This window comes from Carcharodon carcharias, chromosome 3 (genome assembly GCF_017639515.1).
Source record: "Carcharodon carcharias isolate sCarCar2 chromosome 3, sCarCar2.pri, whole genome shotgun sequence".
Taxonomy (NCBI): Eukaryota; Metazoa; Chordata; class Chondrichthyes; order Lamniformes; family Lamnidae; genus Carcharodon; species Carcharodon carcharias.
Genome location: NC_054469.1, coordinates 188,757,438 through 188,783,571, shown reverse-complemented (window position 1 = coordinate 188,783,571; position 26,134 = coordinate 188,757,438). Strand labels below are relative to the sequence as shown.

The following is a 26,134-nucleotide window of genomic DNA, read 5'->3' as shown; positions in this document are numbered from 1 at the left end:
CTCATTCCTGAAACCATGAAATCATTCTTGTGAATCCTTTCTGCATCCTCTCTAATGTCTTTATACCCTTCCTGGTGTGTGGTGTGTAGAACTAGATGCAATACACTAGTTGCAGCCGAACCAGTGTTTTATACAGGTGTACCATACTCTATGTACTCTATGCCTCTATTGATGAAGCACAGGATACCGTATACTTTGTTAAGCAAGCTCTCAACCTATCCTGTCACATTAAATGATTTATGCACATATACACCCAGGTCCTTCTGCTCCTGTACCCACTTCAGAATTGTAACCTTTCTTTTATATTGCCTCTACGCACTCTTTCTGCCAAAATGAAGCACTTCACTGCATTAAATTTCAGCTGTCACTTGCCTGCCCATTCCATCAACCTGTCTGTGTCTTTTTGAAGTTATCTCATTATTTTGAAGCTACACTACCCTTCGCATGGTTCCAAGTTTCATATCATGCACAAATTTTGAAATTGTGCCCGATACACCAAGGTCTTGAGACCATTGATATATATCAGGAAGAGCAGGGATCCTAATTCTGACCACTGGGGATCTCCACTATAAACCTTACGCAAGTCCAAAAAACAACTGTTCACCTTTATTCTTTGTTTCCTATCCTGAGCCAATTTTGTATATGTGCTGCTACTGTCCGTTTTATTCCATGAGCTCTAACTTTGCTTAAGTCTATTGTGCAGACTGTACACCACATTCACAATATTACCCTTATCAACCCTCTCTGTTACCTCTTCAAAGAACTCAAGCATGTTAGTTAAACATCTTTAACATGATAAAATGTCCAAAAGTACTTCAGGAGCATTGTCAAGCAAAATTAGATACTAAGCCCCATGAAATTACTATGAATGGCAGGTTTGGAACCAGAGCAGTAGCCAAAACACAAGTGCAGACAATTAAAAGAAAACGCAGTTGTGTAGGCCTGGTAGAAATGGAGGGGTTTGTGAACAATTAAAAGCAGTTCTTTCCAAATTTTGTAATGTGACCCCATGTTAACACTTGTGAATTAACATGACTCAAACACCAACATAAAACAGCAATAAAGCAGCACAGGAACGTTCAGTATGTAATTATTAAAATTTGGGTACTATAGACCAACATCAAACATGTTGTAAAAATGTTATTATTTTATGTACTCTCATGCCCTTTGCTTCATCTGAGCCACTACAGCTCATGGACCTTGTCCAGGGTGTGGCAGATATTATTCATGTTCACGTTTGCATTCAGCATTATTGATTTCCAGCAACATGACACCAAGGTTCCCTAAAGGCCATCTTGGCATCATTGATTTAAATGTGAGGCGAGTCAAATAAAACTTTAATTTTCAACTGAGAACTTGAAATGACAAAAAATAATATTTATAGACTCAGGGGCTGCAGTTTCACTGTGGATTCTGCAACGCATAATGCAGTTTTAAAATAAAATTAATTTAATTCACAAGGAAAGTAACTTACCTGAATGTGGAGCCATGCTCCTCGCAACCCAAGGAAAGTGGAAAATGGAGTGGCTCTGAACAGGCATAGAACATAATGTGCGACAGTTTCTGGCCACTGCAATTTCAGCGAAGTTCTCCATATTTCTTGTTACAGAACCCTCAGTGAAGCCTCTCTTCCCCCTACACAAGTCTGTAATTTCGCCCCTTTCTCCCCCACCCCCAAACATGTATTATAGTCAGCATCTGTCTCTCTCTCTCTCTCTCTCTCTCTCTCTCTCTCTCACACACACACACACACACACACACACACACACACACACACACACACACACACACACACACACACACACACACACACACACACACACACAAATCAGCCTCAATCCTGCCCCAAGAAACACACACTGTAATCAGCCCCTCTTGCCCCACACACATAAACTGTAAAAAACACGTCTTTCCCATAAGACACACATCAACAAGCTGGTGGCAGCCAGTAGGGAGGCGTGGCAGTTCTGACAACCAGAGCCCGAGCCTGAGCCTCTGTGTGGCAGAGACCCCAAAGGCAACATTTTTTAAATGGCCTTGAGAAGAAGAAAAATCCCGTGACTGAGACACGAACCGGACACTGCCTGGGCCTTGGTGTGGGGCACAGTCTCAGAGAAGGGGGAGCTGGTGACCCCAGTTGCTGTTTCTGTGATTGCAATTGGGATGTATGACCCACAGTTTTGGAGCCACTGGTTAAGAGTGAGGTGTGTTCTTTTTCTTTCCTTGAGTTACAAGATTCCATTATTTGACCAGATGGTGAATTAGTGGCCCTTGTTATACCATTGAAATAGATGAACTGATCACTATTTCATCATTATTTGTGGGATCTTGCTGTGAGTCATTTGGCTGCCGCATTGCCCTACATTATACTGTGACTGTCCAGAAGTACTTAATTGGTTGTAAAATTGAGGACAAGAAATATGTGTGTAAATGCAAGTTTGTTTTTTTTCCCTCTGCTATAAAGGGTTGTGCCTCTTTTCCGTAGGTTTGCTGACCAAGGACACACTGTTGTTGGTGTGGAAGCAAGTAAAATGGCCATAAAAGAATTCTTTGCGGAACAGAATCTGTCACACACCCAGGAGTCTGTTCCAGGAATGCCAGGTTCCGAAGTATTTAAGGTAGGATAATGGCAAATGTTTTATTTCTACCCACAAAGTATTGAGATGTTTTTTAAAAAGAACAGAGGAATAATATGAATTAACAATAGTGTTTTTAAATTTTCAAAACTCTGCATGAAGCTGATCATGGCCCTAAGCATGTATCTGGAAAATATGGATAACGATTTGCAATCATTTAGTAAATACATTCATTATACAAATTAAATAAAACCTGACCTTGGAGACTAAACTCTGGAGTGTTTCAGTGAATGTCTCAAACTGAACTAGAGTAAGGAAAAAAACTGACTTTCTGTCAGAAAGTTTACCAATGAGCATGATTACGAAGTTTGTGATTACACTAGTGATAGCTAATACATGTGGTACTTATGTGAAGTTCTGCTTCAATAAATTGTTACACCTTGACTAAAATGGCAATGAAAGTAACTATTAGGATGCAGATTACATTTGACTAAGTCGTATATTTCTGCCCAGATCACTACTAAATCTTTTACATTTTACCTTTTATCTAATTGTACGTCTTGATAAGCTTTCTGACACAGAATGTTAGCCTTTACATTTACTTCTAGTTTAGTTCAAGACATTCAGTGAAACACTCCAGAGCTTAATCTCCACAAAGTCAACCTTTATTTTCAAAACTTTATTTGCATAGTGATTGTACAAAGCAAGTAGAAACTAATCATTCCATTAGGGATTCTATAAAGGAATATTTATTGTACCAGATCAGCTTTTGCAGATGTAATGTGTTACAATCCCCATAGAGGCCAATAACTTTTAAAAACAGATATGAATTTTCCAAGGACCGATGCAAAGATTTCATGTTTTAAGGCTTTTACTGTGTTACAGCACAGCAGATGGTAAATGTTAAGCTGCTCAAATCCCAAAGGGAAACTTGAAACAACTGCCCCAACTGTTTTGCAATTTGTATATTTATTTCGAGATGCATGCCTCGAATTCAGTAATAAGTCCACTGAGTCTTAGAGGGTTTTTACAAAACTAAATTAAACATTTATTAATAAAAGAAATAATTTTGAGCACATATGTGCATCAACAAATTACTACTATGATAACTCCTTGCTCTCCTAATCTAACTCACGGTTACACCTGTTTACTTAAGGCAACAGTAAAAACAAAATAGATTTTAACAGTCCTAGGCAAAGCAACACATAATACCCTGGACAAGAATGTTCGAAGTAAGTTTTCTTAACTTCAGTTCTTGCAGACAGCAATTTGGGCACAGCAACTGGAGGCTTTTCACACTTGTTAGATCTTAGAATACCTCCTTACACATAACCTTATCCCCTTTATACAGGTCTCTCCCTTTTTAAATGTAAATCCCATTGTCCCAATATGTCTTTTCAATTCTGCTTTTCTAATAATAAAAATCTTTCATAGCACCAATTTTATCAGTAAGCTTTGGGAAAAAAAAGCACTGTTTGGTTTCCTCTGGTTAAGTGTAACATTTCACCATCTCTTTTGAAATTCAAATTACTCTGGTTTATCTAAAAATGCACATTTCCTTTACACCTCACATTCTTAAACTTCAGCCATGTTTACCTATTTAACATTTCAAACCTAGCTTCTCTTCTGATACATCAAAGCCTTCAGACCAGCTGTCTTTAATTCAATTAAGTGGCACACACATGCACACTATCCCTAATTTTGCAATAAATTCCAATAACATTATGAAAATTATTATATACTCCTGACACCCCGCTCCTTACTAAAAAATGAACCATTATAATTTAAGACAGCTTCATTTTCTTAACCCATCTTACATTATCTCCTTTACTTATTGAACTCTTGTATTACCATAATATATATATACAAATCCTTGGTATCAACAGAAATCACTCCAGTCCAGTGTCCAGGTCCAATTTTCCCTTTAAGGTTCAAACTTTTGACAATGCACCTGCAATTAGTTTTTCTCATGACAACGTTTCTTGTGCCCATGACATCTTTGTCAATGTCTCCTTAACCCTCACCTATCGCTGACCTTCTATCCAGCTTCACCTGCCCCATCCCCATCTCATTCTACTTCTCTTTAGCTCTGAAGAAGTCTTACGGACTCAAAATGTTAACTCTGTTTGTCTCTCCACAGATGCTGTCAGACCTGCTGAGTTTTTCCAGCGTTTTCTGTTTTTATTTCAGATTTCCAGTAACCGCGGTATTTTGCTTTTATCTCGGCAAAACCTGTAGCTGGAACAACAGATTTATATTGTACATGTGCTAATGTTCTAATTTCTCCACTTTAATTTGACACTTGCAAATGTTTTGATTTATTTGGCTTTAGCTTTTAGGATTTCATGACTAATGTAATGGCCCAGAACTTCTAATCTGGGTCGGAATCCCTACTTCCAACCCAGATCAAACAAAAAGTGATCTACTTAACTTACTATGAACTTTTGGGCCTATCTTCCAATGGAGGGTTCTTCCAAATTCACACAGTGCAGCAATTCTCACAGGTAGCAGTGGAGAGAATCATAGTAGAAACCATGCCCCCCTTTTACAGCATTACCTGCTGTATTCTAGTAAGTGGAGAGTTTAAAGGTCCCAAACCTACTTTGAGAAGCTACGGAGAGAAGGTAAGTGTGTAGGTGAGGTAAGTTTGTGAGGGGTAGGGTCGCAGGTGGGTGGGTGAGGGAGTTGGGCAACAGTTAAGTGGGTGAGGATAGGATGACAAGTGGGTGGGTGAAGGGCTGGGTGGCAGGTGGATGGGTGAGGATGTACAGTGGCAGGTGGGTGGGTGAGGGAGTACAGTGGCAAGTGAGTGGGTAAGGGAATACGGTAGCCGTTGGATGGGTGAGGGATAGGATGGCAGGTGGGTGGTTGAGCGTGTAGGTGGTAGATAGGTGAGGGGATATGGGGTGGTTCGGGTGGGTAGTTGGTGTCAGGGGCTCGGTGGGGTAGTGTACATGGACTTTCAAAAGGCGTTTGATACAGTGTCACTCAACAGACTTGAGAGAAAAGTTATTGCTCATGGAATAAAAGAGACAGTAGCAACGTGGATATGAAATTGGCTGAAAAATAGGAAGCAGGAAGTAATGGTCAATGGATATTTTTCGGGCTGGAGGAAAGTCTGTAGTAGAATTCCCCAGGGGTCGGTATTGGGATCCTTGCTTTTCCTGATATATATTAATGATCATAATCTTGGTGTGCAGGGGACAATTTCAAAGTTAGCGGATGATATGAAGCTCAGGAGTGTTGTAAACTGCGAGGAGGACAGTGTAGAACTTTAAGAGGACGTAGACAAGTCGGTGGACTGAGCAGATAGGTGGCAGATGAAGTTCAATGCAGCGAACTGTGAGGTGATGCATGATGGTTGGAAGAACATGGACAGACAATATGAAATAAGGGGTGGATTTTTGAAGGGGGTGCAGGAGTAGAAAGACCTGGGTATATTTGTTCATAGATCATTGAAGTTGGCAGAACAAATGGAGAGCAGTTAATAAAGCATATAATAGCCTGGGTTTTATTAAAAGGGGCATAGTGTACAAGAGCAATGAGGTTATGCTGAATTTATATAAGACACTCCTTAGACCTCAGCTGGAGATTGTGTACAGTTCTAGGTGCCACATTATAGAAAGAATGTGAACACATTGCAGAAGAGATTTACAAGAATTGTTCCAGGGATGAGAAACTTCAGTTACAAAGTTGGATTGGAGAGGTTGGGACTGTTCTCCTTGGAGAGAAGAAGACTAAGAGGAGATTTGATAGTGATGTTCAAAATCATGAGGGGACTGGGCAGAATAGATAAGAATGTTCCCACTCATAAAAAGATCAAGAACGAGAAGGAACAGATTGAAAGTGATTTGCAAAAGAAGCAAATGTGATGTGAGAAAATATTTTTCCACACGAGTGGCCTGGGTCTGGAATGCCATGCTTGGAATCGTGGTGGAGTCAGGTTCAACTGAGGCATTCAGGAGAGCACTAGATGATTATTTGAATGGCAACAATGTGCAGGAGTATGGGGAAAATGCAAGGCAATGGTACTAGGCCACAATGCTCATTTGGAGAGCTCATTGCAGAGAAGGTAGGCCGAATGGCCTCCTGTGCAGCTAATATTCTGTGATTTTTTTAATTCATTGTGCTTATAGGTAAGATGTACCATCAGATTTGCTTGGTACTTCCTTGTTGAGGACTGCACAGTTGTAGTAATTTTGGAACTTTTAGAATTAAAAATTGACACACAATTAGCTCCCCTACCATCCTTGCACTTTCCTGCCCATCTATAAGGAATTTGGGTGGGATAAATAAATTCATAGCAAGACCATCAAATTGTAGCAAAGTGGAAATATTTATTAAGTAAGATTTATTAATGGCTTACACTAGGCAGTAATTAACAAAGTTTAACAGGTTACACTACCCTTTTCATCTATGGAAAACAGAACACACAAAGCCCCAGATTGGATTTATCTTGTAGGCTTCTCAGATTTGTGTAGTTTCTTCAAAGTTCTGTAATCAGCTCAGACTTCTGTAGTTCTCTGATCCCAGGCTCTTGAATCCTTTCCCTTTGGATTTTTATTTTCTGCACTACAACAAATACTGTTTTGATCTCCTTTCTTATACCCTAAACAGTTAGCTAGTCCCCTCCTTAACAAACAATTTGAACCAATTGACCAGTTACCAGAGTACATAATTGATCTTTAATTGGTCCCTGCCATCTGGTATTTGTTCCTAATATATAATATTCCTAAGGAAGACAATTCTCACATCTAGAGACCTTATCAATTAGATACTGATTTTTACTAGAGATAAAAACAAAAAAACTGCGGATGCTGGAAATCCAAAACCAAAACAGAATTACCTGGAAAAACTCAGCAGGTCTGGCAGCATCGGCGGAGAAGAAAAGAGTTGACTTATTTCAACTCTTTCTTGGACTCGAACTCAAGTTCTGTCGAAGGGTCATGAGGACTCGAAACGTCAACTCTTTTCTTCTCCGCCGATGCTGCCAGACCTGCTGAGTTTTTCCAGGTAATTCTGTTTTGGTTACTGATTTTTACTAGTTCAGTACAGTTCCACACAGTTACAAGCAAACATGCAAGCTAATGTTGCAAAGGTTCACTTGTCTTAGAGTTTAAATATGGTACTCGAGGTTATTCAGACATGTGTTAAAGTCTCAGAATTCAAATACATGGTTTAATTGCCCACAAAGCATGATGTTAAAGCATGTTTTTCTCACACCTCAATGTGTATGATGGATGCAAAAGGATGAGTTAACAGATTTTTGATAAAATGTATGTTCAATAAGATGATAAAACTAAAAATAGGAAATGTGAATTACTTAATCTGTTACTGTACAGTGAAAACATGCTGCTTGTGGACCATTTTTGCCAATTTTCAAATAGGTCAATAATTTTAAACAACTTACAATTGTAAGAGTTTGTTACTTTGGTAGTGGGGAGGGATGTGGCAAGAAATGAACAACTGACATCTAGCCCAGACTTGTATCTCGTTCATTCTTTTAGACAATTGAGATATTCCATTTGTGCTTGTGTGGAGGAAATTGAGTGCAAGGGAAGTTCCTGACCTGGTGAAAAGAGAAATACTGGGCAGAATTCCCCCCCCCACCCCCCAAAACGTTGGGGGGGGAAATTGATAGGCGGGTGCGTGCAGGTGCGCTTCCGATCGGAGGCACGGCGCCATTTTACGTGGGCGGGCCAATTAACGAAAGAGCGCACTCATCTCCCTGAGGCTAAATGCTGGCTCAGGGAGATCACCTCTACTTTCAAAAGTATTAAAAATAGAAAAAAAAAATTCCCTTACATGTCCCCTCATGTGACAACGTGAGTTGGGCCATGTTCATAATTTCCAAAAAAACTTTATTAAAATGTTTAAAACCCTACATGAAACCTCATCCCGCTGATGAGGATCCATGTTTTTTCTACCTCCAACCGAGGCTCCTGGCCTGCCCGCCAACCTTAAGGTTGGACGGGCAGGTCCACTAAATACTTTAATTGATCTGTCAATGGCCTCAGTTGGCCATTGACAGGTTGGCAGGCGCGCAACTGATTTTGCTGCGCCCCCACCTTCCTGAAAATTTAAATGGGGCGCAGTGACATCAGTAGTTCTGCCTGACGTCACCACGCATCATTTTATGCATTGGCGAGCGGGCCCCGCCCCCACTCGCCGATGGTAAAATCCTGCCGACTGTATTGGGACTGTGATGGACGTGGAAAGGAGAGAATACATTTTTTAAAGTAATCTGCTTCAGAAACTAAATATTTTCTCTATTTTTATTCCAGAGTTCTGATGGAAGGATTTCTTTATTTAATTGTAATGTGTTTGATTTCTCAAGGTGAGGACCTCTGAATTGATTATTTTAAAATATGATTAGAGTACTACGGTATTTCCATTAAGAAATAGTTTCTTTGTGAACTCTTGCTTATACTTCAAGCAATGGGAGAACATCCATTTGTTAATTTATACTAGCTGAGGTTTGTGGGAGATATTTACATTTATCAAGCGGAAAACAGATCGTAACAAATCCACTGGCCATTTTGGACAATGGAAACAAATATCAGACGAGGTGAAAAATGGGTAGTCAATGCACCATTTCCTGTTTCTGACTAATTATAAAAATTAAAATCTACTTCTTTTGCATCTCCAGTTGATCCAGTATTTTGTGCTAGATTTTGTTGCATCTGAAGCATTTCAAAGGTTGTTGATTCTGGTTTATTTTATAGTAGCAGATGGGAGTAAATCCCAATTTGCTACAATATAACTGGGACATAAAATGTGGGATATAGCAGTTTGTAGGATTCAATGAATTAAGCACAACTGAAGTAGCTTGTGTTACCAGCAAATATATTTGCCTTATGTTAAGCCATGGTTAGACATAAAAGAGCTGAAATTCAGAAATTCACATCATATATTTTAGTTATGATGCATAACCAGACCAGACTGGCTAAGAACAGTCCATTGATTAAAAATGAACAATTAAGGACTTTCCAAGCATATTATTCTCCCTGAAGGAAGAAATATTCCAGCAATTCTAAAAGAAATATTCCATATATTCTAAAATCAGTGTTTAAACTTACACTGGTAACGGACAAGCTATTAACAATATCCAACATATCTAGATCAGATAAATGGGTTAGCTATTCTGTATTCAACCCCAGTAATGTATCTCAGTCCCAATCCTTAAAGAATACCTCCAATTCTCTCTTCTTAGAAATGTGTAATTCAAGTATTTAATGTTAAATTGGTATTCATTGAGATGATCAATGTCATCATGGGGAAATGGTATACTTTGCACTTCACGATGGATCAAACACCTCCATGTCTGGTATAATAATTTTCTAATATTCTGTACCATCCCCTCAGCCTCAGAACACCTCCTAGTTTTTCCTGTTCTCTTGTTAGTACCCTGTGGCATCTCTAAAATTGCCATTTGGAGCAGATTTGTGCTCTGAATCTGTAAAGCTCGGGACTGAATTTACCCAGATTTCATGTATGTCCTTTTTAGCTCATGTAGAATTCTCATTCCATCAAACTTCCACTTGAATGTAAAGCAAAATATTGCTGATGCTGAAAATCTGAAACAACAAGCAGCATCTGTGGAGAAAACTAACAATTCAAGTTTTGAATATGCTTTTGTCAGAACTGCCAAGTTATTACAAATGAACAGCATTTAAAAAGCTGTTTACATGTAATAATAATATCACCATTCTGATAAATTATCTGTAAACTTAAGATACAAACTTATTTGTTCTTCCTACAGATAGTGGCTGACCTGCTGAGTATATCCAGCATTTTCTGTTTGTTACAATTTCTAGCAACTGCAGTTATTTTTTCAGTTTATATGCATGCTGGTTTATTTTGTTCATGGTATCACACCCTGTGACTTTTCTAATCCAAAAATGTATTTTTAATATTTTACAAACTTTTGTGTATTTTTCTTTCTGATGGGTAGTGCAATTGCTGGGAAGTTTGATGGGATCTGGGACAGAGGTTCTCTGGTAGCTATCAACCCGCCTGATAGAAAGCAGTGAGTAATCTGTTATCTGCTGTTTTTTATTTATTAATTAACTTTACAAAGCTGCTGTTCTGCATTTCACCTAAAAGGTGACAAAAAGTAAACTTGTTTTATGATTTTTGAGAGACAGAATTAAATTCTAAGTGTGATTAATAGCAAAGTTATTGGGGAAACCCAGAGTTAAAGCAAGTTGGGTCTCCCACATCTAAGTGAAATCTTAAGTTTAGATTCCGTTCATCTCCCTCATTTATCAGCAATTTACTTAAGCGTTTCACTTTTTTTAAAAAAAGCATTCAGCATGTGCAGAAAAACATGAGTTCACTGAATCCATCCAGTTTCCCTTTTACCCTGAAAGTAAACAATTGGCTTCCATTTGATATATCTCCAGATTAGAAATTGAATGAATTGGATTATCAAATCTACAGCCTACCTATTCCATGGTGATGCATGTTTTATTTTACAAGACTCTCATTTTTAGTAACATTGTTCTATGCTTAAAGTGTTTTTCATGAAAGTACATGGCGTATCTGAAGATGAAAATGCAGCTTGTTTTGTCAATGATTACTTTCTCTGTCTTTAGTGGAAGACTTTTCAGCTATATATGTTTGCCTTTTTAAAATAATCTGCAGTTTATCACGTGTAATATAATTTAAATCTGCAATTGTATCTTTTCTTGAGCTTCAAGAGGCAAAGTATGGCTACGTATAAAACACGACTGTTAAGCATTTCACTGTAATTAGTAGGAAATATGATACTACTTGATGCATTTTGCACTTGTACTGATATGGGAAAGTGCCCTTCTTTCCCAAAGGTGGCTAATATTCCCTTTCCTGTCCAAGCATGTCTAAGCCAGTCCAGTAAAATCAAACCTAATGTTATTGAAATAGTGGGATTAAATTAAACAAATTGGTAATCAAAGGAAGAAAATAGAAAATCAAATAGCAAAGAAAATTTGAAAGGTTATAAAACATATTAAATGAGAAATAAAATATTTTGCTAAATTAAATATTGCTTTTTTTATATAATTGTTGCAGTTATGTCAAGCTAATGACTACACTTATGGCCAAAGAATGTCACTACCTTCTGGATACTTTTACATATGATCAAGACAGATGTGCTGGTAAGTGATTTTGTGATCCATTTTTACAAGCTCTAGGTGCATTTGAAGTGTAAAAAGCATTTACAAGTATTTGTGTGCAATAGCATGAATCTTTTGTAATACAGTTGAGCCTACTTAAATAACTGATAAAAGAATAAAACATTTAGGAGAATGAAATCTCTATGCATAAATTTCCATCTTTTAAAATTACTGGTAACTCTGAATTGAATAAAACATTTAAATGTATTGCAAAAATTTGGATGTATTCATTTTACATTTTGTACTGTCTCATTGAAGCCAATTTGTTATATTATCTTTTTGGAAGTGTTTAATAAAAGCAGAAAATGCTGGTAATATTCAGCAGTTCAAGCAGCATCTGTAAGAAAGAAACAAAATTAATGGGCTAGATTTTCATCTTCGAGGCGAGTAATGAAAGTTGGGGAATTTTCTGGTTCAGTACGCTTACTTCAGGAGAAAATATCAGCGAAGGTGGGTTTTTATTCTGAGGGTGGAGGAGATGGGTGGCGGGGAGCAGGAGGTAACTGGAGTCAGGCCAGCTGCCCCTGGAAAGAGGGCTGCTGGCTGCTGAGGCAGGCTGCTAAAAGGCTCACCTCGATGCTCTGGGACTTTGTTTCAGTTACAAGAAAATCAATGGAACACAAAAGAGAGAAAGTGCTGTCAATCAAGCAATATTTTCCCTGTATCACAGCTGTTTCAACAGAGTAATGGATGCCTGGGCTTTCTCTCTGATTTATTCTATCAACTGCACATTGTTTACTTAAACAAGATAGAGGTTTCAAGTGCTTGCGGTGTCTGCTACTGATACTTTGTAGGGTCTGGATAATTGACATTTTTATAAGGCTGTGGCAAAAGCAATTTTTATAAATTAATGACTAGTTTTTGAAAGCTTTTTCACACAGACTGTTGTTACTATAGGATTCAGCGATTCTATACAAAGTGTGTACTGGGTGGGTGGGCATGAAGTGCCAGAGATTGGCCTGGAGGATATGAGAGGCTCGGGAGGATGGGTGGAGGGGCATAGTTTGGCATGGAGGGTGTGAGAGCTTGCAGGGATTGGAGGGTCATAGAGGGTATGAGGGGCGGGGGGTGGGGGTGAGTGGGGGACATATGTTTGCAAGGGAGCATGGGTAAGACTTTTTGAACTTACCTTTCAAAAGGTTTCCTCATCCAGACAGTGGTTCACAATACCTCCGAGGGCCATGAACTACACGTCCTTGAAAAGCTGGATCAACTCCACAAAAATTGTGGAAGCCTAGAAGATGCCTATCCCCGCAATGGAGCTGGCCAGGTCTGGAATGCAGGGTATAAGCTCGTGACCCATACTATCCTGCATTTATATCCCATGTTGGTGCAAATTGGGGCGTGGAAATCCCAGAATCAGTTCCCTGCCACTATTTTTAAAGGTCTGTGAAGTCTCCTCAACTCCACAAAAATCCAGCCCAACATTTCAGGTTGATGACTTTTTGTCAGAACTGAAAAAAGTTAGAGATGTAACAGGTTTTAAGCAAGTACAAAGGCAGGGGAGTGGGGCTGGGGAAAGAACATAAGAGGTGTTAGAGAGTGGGAGGCAGGAGAGACTAAATAACAAAGAGGTTGACGGTGCAAGGCAAAAAATAAGTGGTAATGGTGCAAATAAAGAAACAACAAAAGATGGGTGTAGAGGTGGTGTAAATGGAAAAACAGAATACTTCTGTTGTCCACAACAGCGAAAAACCAAAACGAGGGCAAAGGTTATGGTCTGAAGCTATTGAACTTGAATGTCGAGCTCAGAAAGTAATAAAGTGTCCAGTCAAAAGTGAGGTGCTGTCCTCAAGCTTAAATTGAGCTTCATTGGAACAGGTGTAGGAGGCAGAGGACAGAGAGGTCAGAGTGAAAGTGGAATGGAATGTTAAATGGCAAGCACTTCTTCATTTTTTTTTCAATAGCAGCTATTGATGCTATTTTTCCCATTTTTTGTGATGCTCAGTACTTAACCAGGTTTTAGCAACACATAAGTCACAGTCTGTGAATAATGGAAATGCCAACTGTAAAGAAATTGCTGATCAGGCAAAAGTAATTACGATGCTGAAATAAAAACAGAAAATGTTGTAAAAACTCAGCAGGTCTGACAGCATCTGTGGAGAGAGAAACAAAGTTAACGTTTCGAGTCCCCTTTTTCCCCAGCCACCACACCGCCCCCCCAACCACAAAAAGAGCCATCTGTCACTTGTTCTATGTTGTTCTTTCAGAGTCTTGACCCTTGTTCTGCTATTAACACATTCTACTTTCTTACCTTTATGCCACTATCAGCACCTTCTTTAGTCTTCACACTACAATTAACATTTCCTTTGTCTTGTGTCCCATGTTTTCAATCTCTCCTTAGCCCCACCTATCGTTAACCTTCTATCCTGCTTTACTTGCTCCACCCCCCTCACACAGTATAAATTAATCACATTCCTACTTCTCTTTAGCTCTGAAGAAGAGTCATACAGTCTCGAAACGTTAACTCTGTTTCTCTCTCCACAGATGCTGTCAGACCTGCTGAGTTTTTCCATTTTCTGGTTTTATTTCAGATTTCCAGCATCTGCAGTATTTTGCTTTTATAATTACGATGCTGAATGAGTTGAAGAATTCCAGAGTAAAATTGCTAAAGTTTGGTGCAACACTGTTGTTTTCCTTGAAACTTTGTTGTGCTGGACTGAAATGAAAAAAATTTATTGAAGTAAATTACATAAATAGATTGATTTATCCAGAGCAACTATGTGATCATTTTGACACACTAATATTCAAACTGAATTGCAATTATAGTTAGTTTCTTGCCAAATTTTATACAACATTTAGAACAATTAAGTGATTAAAATCACTTTGTAAAGTCATTAATCAATTAACAGTTTATCTATATTGCTGAGTCACAAATTGTGACATTTGTATTGTTTTGTATAACGCCAAAGAAAGGTTGCATTAGCAGACCTTTCTGTTGCATTAAACACATACAGACACACACACAAAGACAACTCAATGACTTTACAGAGAAAACAATAAATTAGAGCAGTTAAAAAAAAGAGATTTTGAGATGGCAACGTGGAGAAATTTAGGAAGGGATTTTCAAAGGGCGTGTTGCAACTGCCCTAAGAATGAAGGTTGCAGGGAGTAACAGGTAAGATTTTCAAGTGAGATACAAACACTTGTGAATTTACAAGTTAGTTTGTGGGTATTACAGTGTAGTGTTTATGATACTGTGCTAGCAACCCATGGGTTGAGTTGAAAACGCACCATGGCAAATTGTGAAATATGAACTCCATGAATTGATAATTCATAGTTAGGACCAGAAAAGAACACAATGAACACTGCCGTATTGTCATTTTAAAAACATTACAAAGAAGGAAATCTGTCACATATGCAGCTGTTGACCCAGAGCTAAGAGTTAAAAATTCAGTCTGGCCTGCAAGTAATTCTCACCCCCCCAACCCCCTACAAATTTTATTTTTGCTCCTTTTTTAAATTTTACAAAGAAGTTTTAGAATTATAATTACATACCGTGTTCAAGAAACTAGAGGCTTTAACAATAAAGATTAGACCACTTATACTGGGGGAATGTCACAACTCAGTCTGTTTCAGACATATGATAGGATCTGTCAACTCATCCCTATTCCGAGCTGGCAAATCCCTGCATTGGAAGGAGTCAGAGGTTGCTTTCTTGTGTCCGATTTAACAGAAAAGAAGGAAAACTCTTATTTGGGGAGTGTTCAAGCTTTGAACAGAAGGGCTCTGACATCTAGTTCTTGGACCAGAACTGAAAGCTAATAATGCAGTCCTCAAGATTATTGGAGGGAAACACGTGCCAAAATAAAATACAGCAGTCTACAAAAGGATGATGCTAGTGAGGTTTCTTGCCCTCCCCACTGAAATAAGATTGAGGTAAGAGAGTGGAATTTGTATTGGATGTTATTTGATATATTTATATGCTATTTATGAAATAAAGCAGATTTACAATCAGCACCTGGTCTTCATTCACCAAAAGCTGAACAGAGAAATCCATTTGAGGCCACGTGTGAAAGACACAATATCCAGTTCAGATCACAAGTGGCGCCCTTGAGTTATGCTACTGTATAATGAGATATTGAGTACTATGCTGTCATGTCCACATAAAAGATGTTTCCTTAAAGTGGTCCATGAGCTGAGAATTTGTGTGTATGTAGGTAGCCCCCTTTTTAATTTATGAGCTGTTCAATTTAAAATTAACCCAGCAGACAAACTTTAGTCTTAAATAAGATTAGGGTTAATTCATTACAAATAGTTTTTCCAGCAGTATTAAGTTTTGTAAGTAAAACTAATAGTTATTAAACTAATAGTTATTAACTAAAAATGCAGTTAGAAAGATTAAAATGTGTATTTATTTAATACAGACCCTTTTTTATTTTAAATGCACTTATCTCATTGTTCATCTCATCATTCAGTGGCTACCTGTTCTATATCACTGGTAAATATCAAAACAAAATAATTTTTTAATATTTTCTAGCATTTCTCTATTATTACTATGTTATTACCCCTGACTATCCCTTAATGGTCCTATTTGTATCACAGCCTTCCATTTTAATTGATGTTCCTTATTTCTCAGTTTTGTTTTATGTTCCTTGATAATTTTATTTCATAGTTCCTCTTTGACTTCCTAATTGTTCTTTTTAATTTTTCTCCTAATCTCTTCATATTCTCCTTCAGCACACACTCCTCTTCCATCTACCTACTTAATATATACCTCTTTCCTATCCCTCAATTGTTCCCTTATACTTTTATTAATCCATTGAGTCTCATTTGTGTTTAGTTTGTTCTTTCCTTTTAGCAGAATGTATTTCTCTTGTACTGTGTTGAACACCATTTTAAATGACTCCCATTGCTATTCAACAAGATTGATTGTTTGCCAACACTTTTGCCCATTTTATTTTCCCAGGTTCTATTCCCAGCTACCAAACACATCCGCATTTCTGCAATCTATTAACCTGGTCTGTCATACTTCTGTCTGTCCTCGATCATCAGTTTAAAATTATTATGTTATGGTCACTATTATCTATAGATGTTCCCTAATTTTACTTCTCTCATCTGCTCTGCGTCATTCCCCATTATTACACCTGGTAGTGAATCTTCCCTTGTTGGGCATTTTACATAATGGGTTAGAAAGGAGTCATTTATATATTATAGGAACTCCATTCCCTTATTCACTTTTGTCCAATTAATATCAGGATAGATAAAATCCCTCATGGCTAATATTTTTTTTATTCAGTTCCTTAATTTGTTTGCATATTTCTTCCTTTACCTCCCTTCCACTATTGGGTAGTATGTAGACTACGCCTATTAGTGTGATGGATACTGTATTATCTTTTATCTGTAATCCTATAGATTCTGTTTTTGTCTCGCTGACAGCTGCATCACTTTTTTTCTACTGCTGTTATCCCTTAAAAGCATAGCTACTACGCCTCTCCTTTTCTCTATATTTTTGAAATATGTTATATCCTGCAACGTTTGATTCCCAGTCCTGATTTTGCTATAGCCATGTCTCTAATCCCTACCATTCTTGTTCACCCAGCACATGATCGCATCCAACTCCTTTGTTTTATTATGGAGACTGTGCATTGCTGTACAGCCATTTTAAAACTTTTTTCATTCATGGGATGTGGGCTTTGCTGGCTAAGCCAGCATTTATTGCCCATCTCTAATTGCCCTTGAGAAAGTGGCAGTGAACTGCCTTCTTGAAGTATATGTGGTATAGGTACACCCACAGTGCTGTTAGAGAGGGAGTTCCAGGATTTTGACCCAGCAAGTCTGAAGGAAAGGCGATATATTTCCAAGTCAGGATGTTGAGTGGCTTGGAGGAGAACTTCCAGGAGGTGGTGTTCCCATGTGTCTGCTGCCCTCGTCATTCTAGATGGCAGTCGTTGTGGGTTTGGAAGGCGCTGTCTAAGGAGGCTTGGTGAATTCCTGCAGTGCATCTTGTAGATGGTACACACTGCTGCCACTGTGCATCGGTGGTGGGGGGAGTGAATATTTGTGGATGGGCTGCCAATCAAGCAGGCTGCTTTGGCCTGAATGTTGTCAAGCTTCTTGAGTGTTGTTGAAGCTACACTCATCCAGGCAAGTGGAGAGTATTCCATCACACTCCTGACTTGTGCCTTGTAGCTGGGGGACAGGAGGAGTTACTCATCACAGGATTCCTAGCCTCTGACCTGCTCTTGCAGCCACAGTATTTATATGGCTAGTCCAGTTCCGTTTCTGGCCAATGGTAGCCCTTGGTGTTGATAGTGGGGGGGGTGTTCAGCGATGGTAATGCCAGTGTCAAGGGCAATGATTAGATTCTCTCTTGTTGGGGATGGTCATTGCCTGGCACTTGTGTGGTACGAATGTTACTTGCCACTTGTCCGCCTAAGCCTGAATATTGTCCAGGTCTTGCTGCATTTGGATGTGGACTGCTTCAGAATCTGAGAAGTCGCAAGTGATGCTGAACATTGTGCAATAATCAGCGAACATTGCTAATTCTGAACTTACGATGGAAGGAATGTCATTGAAGAAACAGCTGAAGATGATTGGGCCGAGGACATTACCCAGAGGGATTCCTGCAGTGACGTTCTGGAACTGAGATGATTGACCTCCAACATCCACAACCATCTTCCTTTGTGATAGGTATGAATCCAACCAGCGGAGAGTTTTCCCCCTGATTCCTATTGACTCCAGTTTTGTTGGGGCTCCTTGATGCCACACTCAGTCCAATGCTGCCTTGTTGTCATGGGCAGTCACTTTCAGGTCACCTATGGAGTTCCGCTCTTTTGTCGATGTTTGAACAAAGGCTGTAATGAGGTCAGAAGCTGAGTGGCCCTGGCGGAACCCAAACTGAGCGTCAGTAGCAAGTTATTGCTAAGCAAGTGCTGCTTGATAGCACATTTGATGACCCCTTCCATCTCTTTACTGATGATCGAGAGTAGACTGATGGTTCAGTAATGGGCCGGGTTTGATTTGTCCTTTTTGTGTACAGGACATGCCTGGGCAATTTTCCACATTGTCAGGTAAATGTCTGCAGCAAGTTCTGAAGCACAAGTCTTCAGTACTACTGCAAGAATATTGTCAGGGCCCATAGTCTTTGCAGAATCCAATGCCTTCAGCCATTTCTTGATATCAAGTGGAGTGAATCACATTGGCTGAAAGACTGGCATCTGTGATGCTCGGGATCTCCGGAGGAGGCCAAGATGGGTCATTTATTTGGCACTTCTGGCTGAAGATTATTGCAAATGCTTCAGACTTACCTTTGGGCTGATGGACTCCCTCATTGAGGATGGGGATAGTTGTGGAGCCACCTCCTCCAGTGAGTTGGTTAATTGTCCACCATCATTCATGACTGGATGCGGCATAACTGCAGAGCTTAGGTCTGGTCCGTAGGTTGTGCAATCACTTAGTTCTGTCTATCACTTGCTGCTTATGCAGTTTGCCACTCAAGTAGTCCTGTGTTGTAGCTTCACTAGATTGATACCTCATTTTTACATATGCCTGGTGCTGCTCCTGGCATGCCATCCTGCACTCTTCATTGAACCAGGGTTGATCCCCTGGCTTGATGGTAATGGTAGAGTGGGGATATGCTGGGCATGAGGTTACAGATTGTGGCTGAGTACAATTCTGCTGCTGCTGATGATGGTCCACAGCACCTCATGGCTGCCCAGCCTTGAGTTGCTAGATCAGTTCGAAATCTATCTCACTTAGAAAGGTAGCAGTGCCTCACAACATGATGTAAGGTATCTTCTTTGTGAAAACGGGACTTTGTCTCCACAAGGACTATGTGGTCGTCACTCCTACCAACACTGTCACAGACAGATGCATCTGCAGCAGGCAGCTTGGTGAGGATGACGTCAAGTAGGCTTTGTTAGCTCTCTCACCACCCGTCGCAGACCCAGTCTAGCAACTATGTCCTTTAGGACTGGGCCAGCTCAGTCTATAGTGATGCAACCAAGCCACTCTTGGCGATGGACATTGAAGTCCCCCACCCAAAGTACATTCTGCATCGTTTCCATCCTCAGTGCTTCCTCCAAATGGTGTTCAATTTGAAGAGTACTGATTCATCAGCTGTAGGAGGTATGTGATGATCAGGAGGTTTCCTTGCCCACATTGGACTTGATGCCATGAGACTCCTTTCCGATTGTATATCACTGTGTCACCACCTGATTGGTCTGCCCTGCTGGTGGCACAGGACATACCCAGGGATGGTGATTGTGGTATTAGAGACATTGTCTGTGAGGATTGATTCAGTGAGTATGACTATGTCAGGCTGTTGCTTGACTAGTCTGTGAGACAGCTCTCCCAATTTTGGCACAAGTCCCCAGGTGTTATTGAGGATAAATTTGCAGGGTTGACAGAGCTGAGTTTGCCATTGTTGTTTCCGGTACCTAGGTCGATGCCGGGTGGTCCATCCGGTTTCATTCCTTTTAGACTTTTTGGCAGTTTGATACAACTGAATGGCTTGCTAGGCCATTTCAGAGGACATTTAAGAGTTAACCACATTGCTGTGGCTCCGGAATCACATGTAGGCCAGGCCAGGTAAGGGTGGCAGATTTCCTTCCCTAAAGGACATGGGACACGACATCCTCTCATTTTATGTTTAACCATTTTGTTAGGGTCTTGTTCTATAATTTTATTTATTCCATTGCCATCAGTCTCCTTCCTTACTTTATAACCTAATAGAGCATATCCTGAGTGTGAGGATGGGACGTCATCTCCACAAAGATTATGTGGTGATCATTCTTGCCAATACTATGGACGGATGATTCTGTCTTGGAAGTGAGGGCGAGGTCAAGTAGGCTTTTTCGTCTCAATGTTTCTCTCATCACCTGCCACAGGCCCAACCTGGCAGCTATGTCTTTCAGGACTCAGCCAGTAGTGGTGCTCCTGAACCACTCTTAGTGATGAGATTGTACTCTGGGTGGGGTCTTCATTCTGTGTATTTGTTACCTCAGTGCTTCTTCCAAGTGGTGTTCAACATGGAGGAGTACTGATTCTTCAGCAGAAGGAAAGTGGTAATCAGCAAGAGCTTTCCTTACTCATATTTGACCTGATGCCATGGTATTTTGTGGGTCTGGAGTTAATGTTGAAGACTTCTAAGGCCATTGCCTTCAATCATACACCACTGTGCTGCCAGCTCTGGTGCCAGTGAGACAGGACATACCCAGAAATGGTGATGGGGCTCCAAGCCTGGGTCATTGGCTGTAAGGTATGTTTTGGTGAGTGTGACTATTTTACACTGTTGCTTTACTAGTCTGTGTGACAGCTCTCCCAATTTTGGCATAAGTCTCCAAATGTTAAGGAGAGTCAGCTGAGCAGGGTGTGTATTTGTCATGCCAGGTGGCCCATCTGGTTTTATTCTTTTTAGTTCTTTTCCCTGTAGTGGTTTGATAGACCTGAGTAGTTTGCTGGGCCATTTTTGAGGGTAGTCAATCTGGAGTCACACGTAGGCCATACCAGGTAAGGATACGAGTGAATCAGATGGGTTTTTACAACAACATTTTACTCTGATTAATCATTTAATTGCATTTAAATTCTAACAGCTATGGTGGGATTTGAACACATGTGTCCAGATTACTAGTCCAGTAACACTACCATTATACTACTGTTCCCCCAGTGCTCCTTTGCATCCCAACCACAGTTGTCCATCAATGTAATGGTCAATAACTTATATTTATAATGATATATATTTTTGGTCACTAACTTTGAATTAGTAACTTAAATGTATACTGAATTGTTTTACAGGTCCACCATTTTCTATTCCTAAACTTACAATTGAGGACCTGTATGGTGAGTGTGTTTGAATTGATTTAGAGTTTTGCCAAAATGAAAAACTAAATTGTATGCAAATCACAATACAATGTCTTACAGCAATTACATGAAAATGTGGGAGGTCAATCTGCTAATAGATAAAACATACTTTATCTGGCACAATTTAAAATTAAACTTCCAAGATTCGGCCCCAACAAACCTTTTAAGCCCCAAACTTCCCCTTAACTTCCTGCACAGCTAAAGGCAGCACCCAGTCAGGAGATCCAGTTCCAACAATGCAGCACCTCCCTCATGAGAAAGAGCAGGAAATCAGGGTGACGTGTACTTCATTATTTTTGCCCTGGTGCAATCAATCTTCAGGAAAAACCATTGTCTAACCTACTATCTTGGTTCAATATACTCAGTAATAAACTTCAATTAGAAAGGAGAGAGAAGTAATTAAATTACTAAAAGCTTAATGTAATAGAGCTAACAAATGCTTGAGAATTGCATCTAACTTAAAACCATGTGTATGTTGTCACCATTTTTGTGACACCTTGTTGGTATTTTGTGAAATGAAATATTTTGTGAATTTCCCTTTCAATAGTAACTAGATGTCACTTCAGTCACTTTCGTAAAAATTAATTTGCTATTTTTCTCTCAATTTTTATTTTGAGCAATTTATTATGGAAAAACTGGCACTTTAAGCTTTAGGCTTTGGAGTATATTATTGTTTGTGTCCTTCTTTCCAGGCCAGTCATGCAACATTCAGTTGATCGAATCATCAGATGCTCTGACTGACAGACAGAGATTGTGGGGTCTGGATTCCTTCATCGAACAAATTTACCAAATTACATTGAAGACTGATACAGATCCCAGTGCATTAACACATTAACACAAGCTGCATTAACTTTATGAACATTTTTGGAAAGTAGGAAAGTGAATCTGATTAGCAAAACTGAAACAATGGGTTTTATGTGAGTGGAAACAGAAAACTTTTATTTCCCCTAGTAGTGGAACACGTGATGTCCATTCTCTTGATTCCAATCTGCACACATTTTACGAGTCCATTCATACTAACTGTAAAGTTAGAAGAAAATGAAGTTAGTTTGCAGCTTCACTACAGTTATGGTGTAGATAAAGTGATTCTGTAGATATTTCCCTCTCCTCAACTACTTTTACCCTCCTTTCCAAATAGCTAAATGACTCCAAAACTCTTAGTAAGATCTCCATGATTTGCGTTGCACAATAAATTGCAGGAATATTTGCACTGTTCTACCAATAGGCTCTCCTAAGTTAATAAAGTTTGTTCTCGTCACTCAACCCATCATTGCAGTCAATGGTGATTATCAGTTTGCTGGATTATGCCATTTTTCATCAGAACAATTTACTTAAGGTGATCTTAAAAGTTGCAGCTGATTTGCCTCCCATGACCATGCCTTAATTTGAATTATAGCGTCACAGTGGTTTATAGAATCGTGTAGTTAGTCAACATGGTATGCCATTGGCTGTGTTATCTGCAAGTCCCTGATTCGTCATTGACCTCTCTGTCATTAATAGATCAAATTTCAGTAATAATGCAATATGAACAGGGGACTAAAATGTTCAATTAACAACACTGGCTGCCAAATACACTACTTCAACCAATTCAGGGCCCTTGTGTGCAATATCCATCATTCCAAAGAGCTGGGTACGTTAATGCAAAAATATATTAAGCCTATTAAGCAACTTGCTGTGAGTGTGATATCTGCTAACCCCTCCGATATTACCGGATTATAGAATATTTCCACCACCGCAATTACAGTTGTACTGTTGAGAAGGAGAAAGGTAGTTCCATTTAAAAACTTAAAATGGTAACCTGGAATACGAACAAATGTAATGTTGCCCTTAAAAAAAGAAGGGGCTGGATTTTATGTTCCCCAAATGGTGGGTTTGAAGTAAACTCTAAAAAGTGGCTTTCCCACCACCCACTCACCACCCACTGACCTGTCTGAAACTTTACAGGGAATTGGTGAGGTGGTATTTAACCCACAGCAGGGGAGGCCCACGCTATGCAGGAAGCCGGGCAACTTTAGTTGCGTATGCTGGTGTCAGTAAAGGGAGGAGCAAATCTCCTTTGCGGGCCTTTTGGGTCTGTTGGAGGCAGCCTGAAAGATTTTCCCCCACAATTTCTTGAAACTGGCCCTCCATTCACCATTCCCCTCCCCACCCATCCTCAAGGAGGGCCCCAACCCTAGACCTACCTGGGCCCCTTGCCAAGGTTAGATGCCTGTAGTCCCAGCTGTTGCCTCAGCATTGGTGGGACTACAGAGCTGCCGGTCAACCTGAGTGGCTGGCAGCTCTCTGGTCCTGAGATTGAGTGAATCAATCAATGTTGTTCCCAACATTAAATTGCTGCAGGGAAGCTGTCAGGATAGTGGCTGGGCTCCTTTAACTTTGTAATTGAGGCCACGGGGACTGCAGCATCCCATAAAATCCAGCTCAAGGACTCTCAACCTCACAATGTCCAAATGCACTTTCAGAACATAAATAGGAGTAGTAAGCCACATTTCCCCTTGAGCCTGTTCTGCCATTCAATAAGATCCAAGACTGATCTTCTACTTGAACTCCACTTGTCTGTATTATCTCTATATTCCTTGATTCTCTGTGTCCAAAATTCTATTGATTTCAGTTTTAAAGATATCTAATGACTGAGCATCCACAATCATTTGTGAGAGAGAATTCCATAGGTTCCCCACCTTCTGAGTAAAGAAATTACTGTTCATTTCGGTTTTAAATGTGTGACCTTTATCCTGAGACTATGACCCTTTATCATTGACCAAGGGTCCGTAACCTCTTTTACATGAAGAGCCTTTTTAAAAAAAATTGCCTATAATAAAAATTATTGGGACCCACAATATGAAAATTTGGCATTCTAAACCAAATACATAGCAAATTGCCAAATGTCTCCTTTAGGATGCATAATGTGTTTGGATGTATTGAATTTATATAACAAAAAGGTCAAAATTAAAATAGACCTAACTCTGAATTATAATTATCACGTTTTTTTGACATTTTCTGGCTCTTTGTTTTTCTGTTTGTATCTCCTGCATGTTCAGATCTTCTGCATCAATTTGCATGAATTATGTATAAGCAAGTTCCAAAAATGTAAAAATAATGAACCATATCACTTTAGTGGGAAAATAGCATGTTTTCACTTTGAATCAAAAACTAATATGAAATTTACATATAAAACTGAGAATGCTTTGTGTCTTTGCTTAAATAACAGGTCTTGTAATAAATTTTGTGTTACTATAATTTTATCAGTAAAGTCATCTTTAAAACAAACTTTAACTTAAGCTGCCTAGAATTAAGACAGTTTGTTTCTGTTATTGATTCTTGTGATCAAAAAATTGCTTCTAATACTGCAGAATGATTTATCGTCTCAGCTATATTAGAAACAATAATGGTTGCAATCATAAAACCAGTTCATTTCTGCGGTTATGGAGATGGAGCACGCAGTATCCACCGGCACTTTTGAGGCCTTCCATGCCCAGTGGGCACCACAGGGACAGGGTGCTTTATTGACTCCTCGAATCACATTTTAATTTGATGTTGTAAGTTTCCTTGAAGATTAGTTTTTCCTTTTGCAGTACCCTTCAAGGGGCTGCTTCTTACTTTGTCCTTCATTTTTTAAAATTTAGTTTATTTGGTTGCTCAAAAGAGTAAAACCTGTTCATTGAACCAAAGGCATTATCTATAGACATGATGTAGCTTTACCACTCAAACAGGTTCATTTCAGCCAAGATGATGCTTTTGTCAAAATAATCATTTGAAACAGTCAAGTGCAGTATAATGATCAGACTTGTATCGCCACAATAAAACAAGGCTCTTACTTCCTCAGCAAGTGAGACAAATCTGTGTGATATTTGTCCTAATATAATTTATATATGGTAAATTGTTGTATTCAATAGTGGTGAACTCTGAATTCTTAAACATGTTTTGATCCCCATAGCGACCGATAAGAGATTTGAATTCCCAGTGACCAACCTAAAGGAATCCCACAACAAGATTTAAGATTTTTACTATAACACGTCATAACATTCAAGGCTATGGGCCAAGTGCTGGTAAATGGGATTAGGTAGGTAAGTCAGGTGTTTCTCACGTGACCGTGCAGACTAGATGGGCCGAGGGACCTCTTCTGAACTGTGATTCTGTGAAAATCAACTTCAACTAAACATTACTTAAACTACAAAATACTCTAAACTACAAAAACACTAACCCTCCTGCAGCCACCTAACGCTCATTTGACTGTAATGACTGTGGGGCACTCGGGAGTCAGCGGGGATGTGTTTCCCACCCAACTCTTTGGAAATGAGACCGCACCATCTGAAAAATTCAGGCCTGTTTGTGGAAGAGAGACAGCGGCCTGATTTTTTTCAAATACCGAAGCCTCGCTTCCTGCCATCCGAAGAGTCTGTGGGGGTCACATCCCTGCCAACTAAGCATGCCCCATACCCATTTTTTAAAAATCATTTAAGAGATGTGGGTATTGCTGGCTAGGCCAGCATTTATTGCCCATCCCTAACTGTCCTTGAGCTGCCTTCTTGAACTGTTGCAGTCCATGTGGAATAGCTACATGCACAGTGCTGTTAGGGAGGGGGTTCCAGGATTTTGACC

The 26,134-nt window shown here is 39.5% G+C and overlaps 1 protein-coding gene across 2 annotated transcripts in view; it reads left to right on the top strand.

Moving 5' to 3' along the window:
- Nucleotides 1–25,361, top strand: part of LOC121275838 (probable thiopurine S-methyltransferase) — a 39,134-nt gene extending 13,773 nt beyond the window's left edge. For both annotated transcript variants that reach the window (XM_041183533.1, XM_041183532.1), the window contains 6 exons: nucleotides 2,486–2,618; nucleotides 8,861–8,913; nucleotides 10,531–10,605; nucleotides 11,628–11,713; nucleotides 21,470–21,514; nucleotides 22,228–25,361. In XM_041183533.1, coding sequence (XP_041039467.1) covers nucleotides 2,486–2,618; nucleotides 8,861–8,913; nucleotides 10,531–10,605; nucleotides 11,628–11,713; nucleotides 21,470–21,514; nucleotides 22,228–22,370 — 535 coding nt within the window. In that variant the 3' untranslated portion in view covers nucleotides 22,371–25,361. The remainder of the gene's footprint in view (nucleotides 1–2,485; nucleotides 2,619–8,860; nucleotides 8,914–10,530; nucleotides 10,606–11,627; nucleotides 11,714–21,469; nucleotides 21,515–22,227) is intronic.
- Nucleotides 25,362–26,134: the final 773 nt, after the last annotated feature.